The sequence below is a fragment of the Coturnix japonica genome, chromosome Z (assembly GCF_054131305.1).
Source record: "Coturnix japonica strain WE chromosome Z, WE-NBRP24, whole genome shotgun sequence".
In the NCBI taxonomy this organism is placed as follows: domain Eukaryota; kingdom Metazoa; phylum Chordata; class Aves; order Galliformes; family Phasianidae; genus Coturnix; species Coturnix japonica.
In genome coordinates, this window is record NC_140702.1 from 46,353,583 (window position 1) to 46,369,670 (window position 16,088).

Sequence of the window (16,088 nt, forward strand, 5' to 3'; positions counted from 1 at the left end):
AAGGAAGGAAGGAAGGAAGGAAGGAAGGAAGGAAGGAAGGAAGGAAGGAAGGAAGGAAGGAAGGAAGGAAGGAAGGAAGGAAGGAAGGAAGGAAGGAAGGAAGGAAGGAAGGAAGGAAGGAAGGAAGGAGGGAGGGAAGGAAGGAAGGAAGGAAGGAAGGAAGGAAGGAAGGAAGGAAGGAAGGAAGGAAGGAAGGAAGGAAGGAAGGAAGGAAGGAAGGAAGGAAGGAAGGAAGGAAGGAAGGAAGGAAGGAAGGAAGGAAGGAAGGAAGGAAGGAAGGAAGGAAGGAAGGAAGGAAGGAAGGAAGGAAGGAAGGAAGGAAGGAAGGAAGGAAGGAAGGAAGGAAGGAAGGAAGGAAGGAAGGAAGGAAGGAAGGAAGGAAGGAAGGAAGGGAGAGAGAGAGAAACTCTAGTGTGACTGTGTTGTAATCGCATGGTCATTTTCAGTTACAATATAGGAAATGCAAGTTAACTGTCTTAGGCATGTTCTTGAAATTCACGGTGACAAAGCAAATGACATTGTGCAACATGGCTTCCAGCTTGAGCCCCCTTGAATCATCAGTGTTTTTCTTTTGTAATTGCAAGAGATTCTGGGGTTCACTAGTTTATTTTTTCTAGCCAGCTCTGATTTCCCACAAGCAATTGAACTCACTTCAATTAAGCATGAAGAGAAGAATGTACGCAGTTGGATGAGGGTCATGGAGACACACATTAAAACAATGATGTTCACAATTTTTTTGCCTGTCAGATCTTCAGCTGGCAGATTATGCTAGTTGGCCCCACATCTCTTCTGTCCTTCTTTTGCCTTGCTGTCCCTGTACTTCCTCCCTCACACATATCTTTCTCTGTTTCCCAACTCTTAGTTTTATTTTTTACTTAGTATCTTCATCAGTAGACAAAGATGTTTACACCTGAAGTAGATTGTAGGTACTCTTGGGGGTTGATAAATGGGGTTATAGATAAAGCGTATATTAAGGTATTAGTGCAGTCAGTATGTGTGTCCAGCTAAACTGTACAACCCCTGCTTCTACAATCTGCTACTAGTGAAAACATTTTTGAAGCTCTAACTGTCTGATGTCTGATATTGTCTTCAGTGACTGTTGTCTAAAAGCAATGATGCATGCTATTCTAGTCATTTGTATCTGCATGTGAATGTCAGTAACCTCAAAATTTCATAAAATATTTTCAGTATTTTTAATTTAGTCAGAACACATAGTCAGCCTTGATACATTGTTATTAATCCTCAAGCTATCCATTTCATTTTACTTACATTAATTTTATAAGTTAGTTTGGTTCGAGGTTTCTTTGTTTTATACCATTTCCTTTGCAGGTTCAGGTGTCTGCGGTTACCTTGGTAACCTTCATCCCTCAAGTTCGTTTTTCTTGATTATGCATAAGTCACTTTGCTTTCTGTCAAAATACTATTCTTTCCCCTTTAGGGCTCTTTCAGTGTCTGTTTCTCAGCTCATCTTTCCTCATCTAATTCAATGCAGTTTCCATTTCATATAGTGCAGGAGAAGAAGTTTGAAATGACGTTAAGAGTCATTACTCAAAGCAGAGGTCGACATTAGGTCTAACTGTCTCATTTTTCCATGCCTAGCTAACCTCATTGGCTCATCTCACAGTAACTTTTTCCTTTACACTAGGAATGTTAGCTTTGGGAATATGCTTGGTAACTTCTTTTAATTTGGCTTCAGGGCTCATCTGTCCAGAGCATGTCGTGCTTTGAGTAACCAAACTATTTGCCTGCTCCTCTCACATATGACATCTTTACTATTTATACATTTATAGCCATTCTAATTACTACATTTTCTGATTTCTGTAGTGCTGTCATCACTGTAATTTATTTGAAATTTGGTTCTTTCTTTTCCAACAGGTATGGCCAGTCATCCCCCAATACCTATCTTGGAACTCGCAGATCATATTGAAAGATTGAAAGCAAATGACAATTTGAAGTTTTCACAGGAGTATGAGGTAATTTATTTTCTCAATTCTCAAATTATCAAAAATATCATGTTTTTTTTTGTTTCTCTAGGCTTATCCCTGATATGTATCCACCATACTGATGCCATTTTTGTATGATAAAGCCATGGTAAAGTAAGTCCATTGTGTAAAATGTCTAGATCAGCAAGGTGGCTCCTTTGCAGCTAACTATTTTGTAAAGATATGAGTTGAGCAGATTCTTTGTGCACATACTTGAAGCAGTGGTTGAATGATATAGCACTTTCAGTTTTAGAGCACCACTATCCATTACTCTGCAGTTAAAAGCTCATTGGGTTATGCACTGTGTTGCTAAGTATTAACTGGACCCTTACAGTCCTCAAAGAAGAAACTGCAGTCCACTAAGTTTGTTTTTCATGAATTAAAGAATTTGTACTTGCCGTTTTTACGGCAAGTAATTACGTGTGAGTTCTCAATAGAGTGATCCTGTAAATGTGTAATATAGTTAGAGCCTTGACAGGAATTGGTAAAGATGAATACCTACTATTGCAATAGCGAAATACAACTGATATTTTTAATTAAACAGTGATCAGAGTTAGGACTGTTCAGAAAAATAACCTCATTAGATATCAAAAGGTCTGTGTACTCTCTACAAATTATGGAAATAAATTCTTTTGAAGAGCATCTCAGGGATCTTGTTTATTGTTGCAGTCAAAAAAATGTGGGAGTATATTTTCACATTTCTAAATGAAAAATTTTTCTTAACTATAAAGATATATGAAGGATCAGATGGGGAAATTTGTGTAATGACATGTTCAGTGTGGGGGGAAAAAAAGAGAAAAACAGAAAAAAGAAAACTAGTATTTAGCATGAATTTGACAATCATTTCCTGTTGTACTACAGAAAAATTCCTTGGAATAGCTGTGTAGGAAATAAATGATGAATGTCATTGCAGTTCATACAATGTAGTATAATTTCCAGTAAAATGCAACTCTACTATGTCTTAAGCATCTTTTGATGGTGATATGATTCTTCTTACAGTGTAATATAACTGAAAAACTCAAATAGTCTTGAGAATGTTATCTTAAGAGTTTACAGCCAGCGTTGTGAAGATGTGCTAAATAATTGAATGCTTGGTATCAATATTATCAGAACTGTTCACCTATATAAACAGACCCTATACATTCTGTCTTTCATTTTACATTTTTTTTTACAAAATCAGATACTGAAGATTAAAATGTGACCAACTTTAGATCAGCACCAAGCTTCACTCACATTGGTTCTCCCTAGGAATAGTCAAAAATTACCTTCGAAATCTCAACTTTAGAAATGCCACTTTGTTTCTAACTAGTTCAATGTTCATTTTGAAACAGAATTGCCGAAAAGCTCTGCTATTTAATTTCATGGTCTAGCGTAGGCAGTGTTCTAAGGCTGCAGCTTGGTGATCACTGTAGGTCATTTCCCCGTCTTGGCTGTGTATTCCTGTTGTTTCTCTTGTGCCAGTCCTGGCACTAGCACATGTGCAGCTGTTCAGGGATTGTCTCAGGAAATAGATTTAGCAGAAAACTAATTGTTTTATTTTTCTTTGCTATTTTCAGTTGGATCAGTTCCCTGAACTAGCTCACCACATGGCTGTGTGAGCTCTAGTGCCAGCAAAAGGGAGCTGGTGGGAACATTTGCGGTTGGGGACTGGGACCTTGCCTTTCAGCAGTCCTCACTGATGTCTCTTAAAAGTAACTATCAGAGCAAAGATGGGTACAGATGGTAACAGTTCAGTTTTTGTCACTTCAGATTTTGTTTGAACTGGTAACGCAGAATGAAAAGAGATTTTTTGTCTTCTTCAGTTAAAGGCAAAGGTAAAACTTTTAGCAGGAAACCACTTATTTTTGTTGCTTGTAATAAAATACTCCATTTAATTTTCCTTTGGAGAAAAAAAAAACAAAAAAAACATTTTTTCGTCAGTGGTCACATATGTATATGTGTACAAATGCATAACTGCCTTCTTCTCCTTACACTCCATTTATTTTTATTATGAAATTTCTTACATTGCATTTATGAAATTCTTATAAACTAGACTGATAGCATTCAACAACTGTCATGAAAATTCTGTGATAATATAACATAAAAAATAAATGTACAGTTTCCCGATAAACATTCACTTTTCAGCTGTCTTGGTTGGCTGGCTGCAAAAAAACAAAGCAGTGTTTTAATATTACTTTTTTCTTATCTTACTTTAGTTACTGCTTAGAAAATATTACTTATCACATAGCTTGTATGCATCTTTTTATCTTATATGTACCCACTGTCTTCTGCTAGAGTATTCCTTAAACACCCGTTCCCAGATGTTTTTCTTTAAAGTGACCAAAACCAATCTCTCTCTTCACGACTTTGACTACTTTTTTCCGAGAAGGCACACAACTACATATTGTCTCCTCTGCATAATTTTTCTCTCTATCCTCATTTTTTAATGAAATCTTCTAACTATCTTATGCCCTCACAGGCCACATTTGGATGCCTAGGTCATGAGAGAAGACAGGATTATTTTCTTCAAACATTACTAAATTCATCTCACTTCATTTAACTGACAGAAAGCTTTTGAAAAGCTGGGTTATATCTTTTCCAGGATTTTTAGTTGGCTTGTTTCTTTGTTTTCTCACCAGTATCTTTCTTTTGTGAGTATGAGGATTCATATGTCCCTTTCTGTGCTACCTGAAATCTAATTGAGAAAGAATGTAAAATGTGCATTAGACAGATGCCCAAATTGCACACATCTATGTCTTGGTTTTGAAAGGGATGCATAGGGTTAATGTGACAAGTTGGGAAAATAAATGTTATAGAAAACAATGTGGCTGTACATTATAAGATAGTATAAGCTTTCTCACTAATATATATGTGTGTGTGTGTGTTTATACATATAAAAGGATAAGTATAAAATGTATATGTATGTGTATATGTATATGTATATGTATATGTATATGTATATGTATATGTATATAAAAAAAGATAGAAGAGAAAAAGAAAGAAGGAAAGGAGAAGGGGGGAAAGGGGAGGAGAGGAGAGGAGAGGAGAGGAGAGGAGAGGAGAGGAGAGGAGAGGAGAGGAGAGGAGAGGAGAGGAGAGGAGAGGAGAGGAGAGGAGAGGAGAGGAGAGGAGAGGAGAGGAGAGGAGAGGAGAGGAGAGGAGAGGAGAGGAGAGGAGAGGAGAGGAGAGGAGAGGAGAGGAGTGAAAGAAGAGGATGTGGACAAGAAGAGGAGAGTATAAGAAGAGTGAAGGAGAAGAGGAGAAAAAAAAGAGTAGAGCACCATAATAGAATATGGTAAAAGAATCTATTATCTAATGTAGACAGGCTTCCATTGGCTTGATGTTTTGAAAGTTTTGTTGCAATTAATTGAAGGAGTTCTTTCTTCTACATATATTAAGAAACTATTTAATAGCGTCTTCTTCAGGGATCCTATTACCCCAGCTCTTAGAAGATAATGTTTAGATATCCATTTTTGTAATTCTCTCATAACTTTACCTTGAATACCAGATTTCATGGGAGGATAGATGCTAAGCCCTAAAGATTACAACTATTGCAAAATTTAAATAAACCTATAATTAACCTGTTCAATAAAGTGGTTTTGTAATTTTAGCACAGCTAGTTCTTCTCAGTAAAGTTCACTTATACTTACAAATAAATTTTCTGTAATTCCACTCAGTAAGTGTTAGATTGGAATCTTGAAGCCTTAGAAAAAGGTTTACCTTGTTACCAAAGCATATCATTTATGTCACATATTTATTTTGTATTATTTAACTGAAATAGAAAGTTCTTGACCCAGATATATCATTATTAAGCTTCTACTGGCTTTGGCAGTTTCAGTGGGATTTTAATGCAGTTCAAGGTTTCATATGGAGTTCACAGCTGCTGAGTAGAAAGCCATATTCAAGAAACTGACCTTTATATATTGTATCTCATTCTTAAGCTTTAGAATTTAACAATAAGGGGTGGTCATGGAGAGAGAAATATTAAGATGCTGCCTATTTTATTCAATATATGTGTTAGATTACTAAAGTAATTTCCTACTGTCACACAGAACAGAAAATCTATTTGTCCAAAGCGAATTCCTGGATCTTGTGTAAAACAGTTTCATTATTGTCATCAGGGATCAGCCATCATTCTTTGCTTTACACCCTTAAGGGGTTAGATTCAGATTTTATTTATTTATTTATTTGTTATTATTGTTATTTTTGAGGATCTGTTTTAGTAACACAAAGATTGCAATATTGGCCTTTGCATGTTAATGCATGATTTGGAATGTGTCTGTATGTATGTATGCTGGTTATTTAATGATAAGAGACGCTTTAACACTGATTACAGGGAAAAGCAACGGTGTATTTTGACTCTGCTAAGCAGTGCCAAGCTATTAAGTTTTACTGTAGCTTTTCAGTATCAGTTAGAAGGATCTCTGATGAGAAGACAATTTACTGAATGTACTACATTTATGTTTTTATATCTCAAGCTTCAACAAGATAAGCCATGGACACTAAAACATAGTATGTTTTCTATGGAAAAATCAATTATAAAGCTTATTAATATAAAACACTTTTAAAATCTGTGAAGATCAGATAGCCTACTGAATGAATCTGCATCAGAGAAACAGCTGCACTTAACTACCGTATCATTACAGATAATAGTAACTTACATGCAAAAAAGAATTCATCCTCAGAAAAAAAAATTAAAAAAAAAAAATCTCTTGTTTGCTTTTACAGTAGTTTCATCAGTAGTTTCCTTTTTTGTTTTTTCCCCTAAAATTAAAAACAGCATATATTGATATTCTACACTTGTATTTTTATAGGATAGGTTCCATTTACTGAGAAACAATTTGTATAGTCAGTAAACTTTTAACGGTTTTTATCTTTTTACTAATAGCATGTATGGCTTTTGCAAAGATTGTTTGATGCTTATTTCCATCTATAATAGTCTCTGAGACAGTAAGATAGTTAGGAGTGACAATTTTGAAGACAGTGCGGGAATCTGAAATGGCAGTAGTCAAGATGAGTAGCAGTGTATTATAACTTTACTTTGTGCTGTGAATGCCTCTTTGGTCTAACACCATTTCTTTATACAATTAAAAGAGTATCCATATACAAGAAGGCTGATGTTAATATACTATCCTGCTAGGTTTTGGACTGATAGCTAATGCTATTTGCCAAGAAATTCCATGGAGGTTGTTTTAAAATCTATGTATCTATAATAAATGTCAGCTTTACTTTACCCAACGAAAACCAGATATAAGAAGGAAGAGCAACATAGTCCATTTCAGCAAGAAAAATCATTTAAGAATATACTATATATATGTTGTTATATGTAAATCTTAGTTTTATGAGGGTGGGTTTTTTGTTTGTTTGTTTGTTTTTCTTCTATTGTTGTTTTTTTTAAAGATTCACCTGCAGTTTTTAGAATCTTTATGAAGGGAAATGAAGAAACCAGTGAAGAAGGGTTTTAAAAAGGCTTTTTCTAAAGACTTTTTTAAAAAGGCTTTTTTTTTTTTTTTTTTTTTTTTTTTTCCTGCATGGAACAAGTCTCCTTTATTCCTTTCACACACACACCCAAATCATTGTTGACAGCCTTTTAAAAACATGCTGAAAATTTAAAGCAGCACCAGTGTTTGATGTGAGACTGTTAAAAATTTTAAAGAATTTCTTTATTTCACATACTCTTCCAAAACAAAACAAGAAGATGTTTTAATAGAAGGGATATTTAAACTAAGCTGTTGGTTTGTGGTTTTTTTGTTTTGTTTTGTTTTGTTTTTTCATTCCTTATCTGCTCCTGACATTTTTTTCCCTGCTTGGAGTATAATCCTTTGTTTTCAACACTTAGTTATTTCTGACATAACTGGTTATGATATCAAACACAGAAGATTTTAACTATAAACAGAAAATGAATGAATTACATCTTAAGATGAAAGACAAATACAAAATGAGTTCAAAAAAAGTTTTCTATAACTTTTATGTAACAGAGATTCTCCTTCAAAGTAAGCTTTCCTCTTTAAGTGCACTTAAGTAATATACAAATGTACCTTCTTAGATGCCATTGGAAAATAATTTTATGCAGTCTCATTTTGTCATAGGATTATTGCTTGATATGATAGAGGAAATGTGTTTATTCTCAAGAGGAAGTGGCAAAAGCTTTAGATGTGTTTATGTCTGCTTTTGAACAGTTGGTCATTTTCCTTTGAGATTCAACAGGAAATCTCTCATTCAGGCATTTTCAATTCTATTTCTAGGAACAAGATGCAAAACAAAACAAAACAAAACAAAAACAAAAACAAAAACAAAAAGCACCTCATGCAAAAAATATGGATTTGTCCCCCTTATAACCTGTGAATGGCAGCCTAGCCTTTTCTGTATGCTGTGAAAACTCTGTCTTAGAAGAAACATGTAATTCCACTAGCAAGTTGGCATGAGGTTGTATTGCAGTTCATGCATTATGTTTTTGTAATGCTTTGTGTAACTGTCATTCTGTTAGCTTGTTTCTTACATAATATACTACTATCCTTTTGTGTATTCATTAGTTATATGATATTCTTACTGCAGTTTCTGACATTGGCAAAAGACAGTGAAAATGTTCAGTTTTATGGGTAGTTAACTACTTTCTTCAGTCGTGCAGTCTATTTGCATTGACATTATGTTAAATTTATTGTATTCTTCTTTTTCTAACTAGAATTCATTTTTTTCTTGTGAACTCATGTTTTTGATCTAATTTGGGGCTCAGATTACACCCGCAGTACTGGGAAATTTTGTATGAACCATACTTCCTTCTCCTTCTGGGTCTGTGAATCCTCTGTAGTAACTAGCAGTGTCCCCCTACACACAAACCCAGACCTGCTAGCTCTTCACATGTTGTCCTAGTAACCCTAAGTAGAGCATTGTTCCATGAGAGCAAGAGTCTTACACCAGGAATTTTGTTCTTCTCCTTCCTTTCTCAGTATTACACCAGTACATATTCTCAGGCGACTGGCAGTGTTAGCAAGGAATTAGCCTGTTAGTTAGCCTGAAGAAAAACTTCACATTGAGCAGGTGTAGAGATTAGTGTGGTGGTGAGTCCTTCAAAATTCTTCCAGAAACATTTTCTTGTTACCATGATTCATAGTAAGAGAACTATTTTGTGTAGGTTGCATCATATACATATTTCTCAAGTATTTTCCTAGTTAGGGTTTTTGTTTGTTAGTTTGTTTTTGTTTTTTCCTAGTTAAGGTTTTTTGCTTTCTTCAGCAGCCAACTATCTAGAGCACAATAGCTGAAAGATTAGTCAAAGCATGGGAGGGTAATAACGGTATTATGGATATCTTTATTTCCTTTGCACAAAGCACCCATATTCCAGAGTTATATTATTAAGAAATCCAGTTCTTTGTTAATGACAGCTTTATTGAAGACAAGCTTTTAGAATGAATATACTAGAAATCCTATTAAAGTGCCATCCATTAAACCATTAAACCACTCATTAAAACTGTTAGTACAGACTTGTTATTCATGAGTTATTGGTCTTTCACATTTCTGAAATGTGTCTGCCAATACCGCTCTACTCTTTGTTCCAGTATGGCTATTAAATCTGAGGAAATATAGATTGATGTTCTTTAGCCAAAATAAATAAATAAATAAATAAATAAATAAATAAATAAAAAATTAAAAAAATAAAAAAAAATAATAAAAAAAAAAGGAAATGTTGTTTCCACAGAATGGTTTGGATTGGTGAGAAAAGGAGCAAAGTTTAAAGTGTGGGCCCATTCAATATAATTTATACTAAATACATCTGCAAGCAGGACTCAGTATTAATCACTGAGATACACTATATACGTCATACAAAGAAGTAGGTGTGGCATATAGTATACTGCTGTGTTTTAAGGATCCTCATCTACTTGTACAATGTTTAAATTTTTTCAAGGAATGGAAAACCTGCTTTAGATCACCTAAACATTAAGAACTGAAAAATGGAAGAATACAGGGCAGATAAGTTTAAGTTTTAAATACAAAGTATTATTAATAAATTATATACACATTAACTATAATTTAGAGCTGAAGTTCTTTTGATAATGCATGAAAATCTACTTAGAACATGATTTTCTAAGTGAAATTGTAAACAACTGTAAACAATTGTTAAAAAATGTAAAACATTCATTATAAAAAAAACTTTTTTTTAGTAAAAACAGTGAAGATTCTTCTGTTCAAAACATAAAAAATGCACATCAGCCTTACTTCTTGCTGAGGAAACATGTAAACATTGTATTTGTGTATGTACCTCTCAAAAAAGTTGTAATGGTTTGTGTAGATGTGATTTATTCTTGGTCAGGTAATTGCTTTATTTAAAAAACTCTTTAAGTATAACACTTTTAATTTTTTTATTATTATTATTATTACTTTTTTTTTTTTTTTTGTATCTTTCATTTATTTTGGAATTACTATCTTCTACACTGTTACTAGACCTCTGAATAGAACACATATAACTGTGTAGAATACTGAAAATATAACCAATGAACATCCCGCATAATTTGCTGTATTCATAGAAAAACAGAATCGTTGAATGGCTTGGATTGTAAAGGACCCTCCATCAGCCTTTTTATAAAACATGGGTGCTCCAGCCCTCTGATCATCTTCATGGCCCTCCTCTGGACCCCCTCCAACAGTTCTGTGTCTTTCTTGTGCCAGGAGCTACAAAGCTGGAGGCAGTACCTCTGGTAGGGCCTCTTAAGGACATAGTAGAGGGAGACTGCCACTTTTCTCACTCTGGTGGCAGTCCTTCATTTGATGCACTGCTAGCTCATGTCAATTCATCTGCCAGAACCCCCATGTCATTCTCTGCAGGGCTGCTCTCAATGAATTCTTCCCTCAGTCTGTAAACAGATCTGTATTGCCCTGACTCAAGTGCAGCACCTTACATTTGGTTTATATGGGCCCACTTCTCAAGCTTCTCCCTTTGAGTGGCATCCCTTCTTTCTGCGCTGTATCAACTGCAGCCCTCAGATTAGTGTTGTCTGCAAACCTACGACAGTGCACTCAATCTCATTGTCTAGGTCAATGATGACAACATTAAAGAGCGCTAATTTTCAACACGTATGGAAATCATTCATCTCTGACCTCCTTCTAGACAAAGAGCCATTACTCACAAATCTCTGGCTGCAACCATCCAATGAATTCCCTATCCAGAGAACAGTCAAATCTTTAAATCTATATCTTTCAAGTTTATAGATAAGAATGTGGTGCAGACAAATCTCAAAGGCTTTGCAGAACTCCAGATATGTGACATCAGTTCCTCTTCTTGCTGTCATTCCATAAGTACCACAGTAATGACTGGCCAAAGTCATCAGCCTTTGGTGAAGTCAAGCTGGCTGTCTCATATGCATACTTTTTCATGTGCTTTAATATAGCTTCCAGGAAGATCTGTTCCATGGTCTTCCCAGAGACAGAGTAGTTTTCAGTTTCCCAGGTCTTACCTTCTATCACTTTTAGTGTCAGTCAGGAACTTCATCTGACAGCTGTGACTTTTCAGACTTGATGGAAAGCTGCTTGGCAACAACTTCCAGTTACTTCAGGATCTTGGGATGTCATTTGGCCCCATAGACTTGTACTCATTCACTGTAATGAACTTGAATTTGCACTGCTCTTACTGTGGGGGAGATTTTGCACCCTCAACAACTGCCTAGAGTTTCAGGGACATAAGAAGTATGGGAAACCTGACTGCTGCTGAATGCTAAGGCAAAAAACATGCTAAGTAAGCCTTCACGGTTGAAATTCTCCATCAGGATGAAAGCCCATGAGCACAATGCTTTTTGTAGCTGAGGCAAGAAGGTCTCATAAAAAGGTTCCCATTAATCAGGTGGCCTGTAAAAAGCCCTGGCTACCAGATGTCTTTCATTGGTCTGATCCCTATTCTTTTTCCACAAACCCTCAGCATGATCCTGGCTGTTTCTCAGAGGCAGCTCTTTGCAGTCTCTTACATAGATGGCAACTCCTCCACCACTCCTACACAGCCTATCTCTTCTAAAAACTGTGAAGCCCTCAACTGTAGTATTCCATTTGTTCGATTCATCCCAACATGTTTCTATGATCATGATTAGATCGTAGTTTCTAATTGCAGTACTGTTTCCATCTCTTCCTTTTTATTTTCCATGATGCTTGCGTTAGTGTAGAGAAACTTCAGCTGAGCTACCATGAAACCTTCTTGGAGAAGCCCTCCCTCATTTCTTATTTCCTGTTATTTCCTGAAGTGACTTTGTTCCCTGATTCTTCTTTACCACTCATAAGTCTATCCCAAGATAGACTGAGATCTAATCTCAAGGAAGAAGTAACATCATTCTCATAATACTGGTGAAATAAACTGTAAGATACATAAAGATTCTTAAGAATCATGCAGAGTTATGGATAGTCAAATAGAAGTTATTAATCTAATGAATGTATATTAATTGCATAAATTAATTTAGCCCATGTTTATTGTATGATAATACCTACTGTAATAGGTTACAGGTCTTATTTTTCATTTAATTAACAAAGAATGGACTTGCAACTAGTGTAATAGAATCTGTGGGGAGTCATTGTAAGTAATGTAAATATGATGGTTTGCTGCTGTAGTTGCTGTATGGAGCTTAGCTGCTGGTCCACTACTGTCTAGGCATATGTCCTTGATAGTTTTCAGTAATTTAGAGCAAGTTGGCACAGGGAACAGATGATTTTTACAAGGACTGAGCAAAGGATGTGTGTTGTAAACACGAGCTATCTATATATACGGTGATAGAATGCTTTTAAAGTCTCTGATGATATAGAAAGTAAAACAATATGTGATTCATTATGACTTCTCAATGCAAAGTGACCTTCTATACAGCCGGTAACATGACAGACAGAAGCATGTACCATCTACCACTTATTTAGCATTTGCCCCAATGTATGTATATGTCAATCTTAGAGGAAACAGTACAGCATTTAGTTCTCCTAGTGAAGCATCAAAGAATGCAGGAAAAACTTCAGTACACATAAACCTAATGAGGCCAAAGATATTGCACTTTAGGCAGGGCAATCCCAGATGTGTGTACAAAGTGGGAGGAGAATTCATTGAGAGCAGCTGTGCACAGAAAGACACTGGGATCTTGACAGGTGAAAAGCTTAACACGAGCCAGCAGTGAGTGCTTGCAGCCCAGAAAACCAGCTGTATTTTGAGCTGCATCAGAAAAAGCTTGTCCACAAGAGTGAGGGAAGTGGTTGTCCTACTCTGCATGGAGTACCATGTCTGGGTCTGGGGCTCCCAGCACAAGAAAGACGTAGAGCTGTTGGAGGGGGTCCAGAGAAGGGCCATGAAGATGATCTGAAGGCTGAAGCACCTCTCTTATGAAGAAAGTCTGAGGGAGCTGGTTTTGTTTAGCCTGGAGGAGACTTCATTGTGGCCTTTCATTTTTTAAATAAATCTTATAAAGAAGATGGAAACCAACCTTTTAAATGTAGACAGGACAAGGAAATAAAAAATCAGCAGTCATTACACTTTCCCTTGTTCCCTGAGCAGTACTTTTATGAAGTGTTGGTCCAGAGCCAAACTGCAAAATAAATTAAAAAAACAAACAAACAAAAAAACCTAATAGTCAAAAACAAGACCTTTTCCTTTTAGAAATTCTCTTCAGTTTTACTTTTTATTTAGTAAACAGGACACTGAGTTGTTTGAACATGTGCATTTTGTAATAGATCAGTATAAAAGCATTTATTTTCTTCTTCCCTGTGTTTCTAAGATTTTTGACTTTTTTTTTTTTTTTTCCATTCCCTACTATATTGCTCACTTGCAAAGCAATGAAAATAAAAAGTGATGGATAATGTACCTTCGCCTTTCTGAAGAGAAGGCAGTTACCTTGGATTTGAAGAGCTTATGGTTAAAATTTGTGATGAGAATTTCAGATGCATAAAATCTAAATGTTTGAGATTATACTATGTGATATGCTACTAGATTTGCCAAAGTAATAATTTTCTTTCAAAGGAAAGATGTTTTTATGGTAAAGTGATTGGGACATATAGTTTGTAAACTTCCTAAAAACAAGTATGTAGTGTTTAGATAAAAAAATCTGTTTACTTTCTTTCTTTTTCTCTTTTTAAGTCTATTGACCCAGGCCAACAGTTTACATGGGAACACTCTAACCTGGAAGTAAACAAACCAAAGAATAGATATGCAAATGTAATTGCATATGACCATTCTCGTGTGCTACTTTCAGCAATTGAAGGTAAGGAGAACTTTACTGTTAAATTAAATAAATACTGAAATCCACTGTAGTTCTAGTTCCAAATATCTTGGCATGTTAAAAAATAAAAATAAATAAATAAATAAATAAAAATAAAAAAAAAAAAAAAAAAAAAAAACTAGTTACAATTACTTCCTACCATTACATTTCTATAATGACAGTCCTCTAATTTTCATTCATAGTAATTCATTATGAAACTATACTCAACTTGACACAGGGTCACATACAGCACCAAATGATAACAGCACCAAGTCTCTGCATGTATGCCAAAGTATTATCTAAAGTAAACCATCATTGTTGTTTACTTGTGCTTCTGTTTACTTGTGCTTCTTCTGGAGAACAAGAAGAGCAATTATAAGTGAATTAAGGTTCTTACCTAACAATGACATTTTCAACGTACTTGATTATTGTGTTTCAGTTGTCTTAATCTAGGAAAATAAATCTATTAAACTTTGTGTTTTCAGGGAAAATATGAACATCTGTATTAAAAATTCCTTTTTATTTCTTTTTCATTTATTAAATGAATATTAAGTAAAAGTAACTAAGCAAATGCACTTATACAAACATTGTTGGAACTTCAGTATTTTAATGCCAAAAATCTGGCAGAGGGGTATAATTATTTTCATTATAACTTTTTTTTGTCACGTAACTCTCCAAAAACATTTTAGATTCTTTACTTAACCTGTCCAAAATGACTAGCCTTAGGAATTTAATCTGTTTTAGTAAGAGCTAAAGCAACACAAATTTCTTGTTTTCACTGGAGGGTTTTTCTTTTCTTACCAGTTTTGTCTTAACATTAAGCTTCTTCCTAGTATGAGGCCAGATTTACATTTTTTTTTTTTTTCTATATCATTGACAGTTATTAATCATGGTCAGAATAAAATAGTTTATATATTAAATTGAAATGGTTTATATGAAAAAGAAAATTGTCTTAGTTACTTAACAGTCTTGTGAAGGATATATAAGATCTTGGGTATTCAAGGTCATACTCTGAAACTAGCATGCTACTAGTCAAACAGCAGAGTTTAGATTTGTGATTATAGTTTCTTATATTTGGCTACCTCAGAGTTGAAGACATTAGATGTAGGAGGAGCAATATTTATAGGTGTCATCATATAGTTTTATTAACAGCTGGTTGGTGATGAGAAAAGCAGTGTCACTGACACTTTTTGAGGTCTTGTTTATACAGATAAGAACTTCTCAAAGATCAGAAAATTCAGTGACAGACTTGAAGAATTTGCACCTGATCATCTGTGTACACTTGTTCTGTCTCTGAAGCTTGAGATGTAGTACTGACAACATTTTTTTTATTGGCACAATATTTTGCATTGTTTTGTAAAAAAGTAGCAGTATAGAGCACTGCTACCCCCTGATAGAACTATGTCTGAACACTGCCAAAAATGTATTTTAACTAGTGTTGTATTCAGTGCAATTCAAGAAAAGTATCCTGTTCTGTGTCACTGATAAAGAGAACTAGATAGTCAAGAAAAATGTTGTACAAAGAAAAACAAATGAGATTTTGATCCATCTGATACATAAATTCCCTGCTAGAGAATCATAGAGTCACAGAATCAAAGAATAGTTAAGTTAGGAAGAAACCTCTTAAGGTCATCTGATCCTACCTATCTGCTCAAGTGAGGCAATATATAGCAGGTTCCATAGGACCATGTTCAGATGGCTTTCAAAGATTGCCCAGGAAGGAGACTTCACAATCATCCTGGGCAACCTGCTCCAGTTCTTCATAACTTGTACAATGAAGTAATCCTTCCAGTGTTCCAGTTTGTGTCCATTCTCTCTTGTCCTGTCACTGGACATCACTGATGTCTCCATTGCATCCTCTCTTCAGGTTTCTAGGTACATTGATAAGAGAAACTTTGAATATCATTAAATATAGATATAT

At 35.0% G+C, this 16,088-nt stretch overlaps 1 protein-coding gene across 50 annotated transcripts in view; it reads left to right on the forward strand.

The window, feature by feature from the left end:
• The window catches only part of PTPRD (protein tyrosine phosphatase receptor type D), a 1,031,962-nt gene that overhangs the window by 955,386 nt on the left and 60,488 nt on the right, over positions 1-16,088 (forward strand). For all 50 annotated transcript variants that reach the window (XM_085529953.1, XM_085529959.1, XM_085529949.1 and 47 more), the window contains 2 exons: positions 1,876-1,973; positions 14,047-14,170. In XM_085529953.1, coding sequence (XP_085386079.1) covers positions 1,876-1,973; positions 14,047-14,170 — 222 coding nt within the window. The remainder of the gene's footprint in view (positions 1-1,875; positions 1,974-14,046; positions 14,171-16,088) is intronic.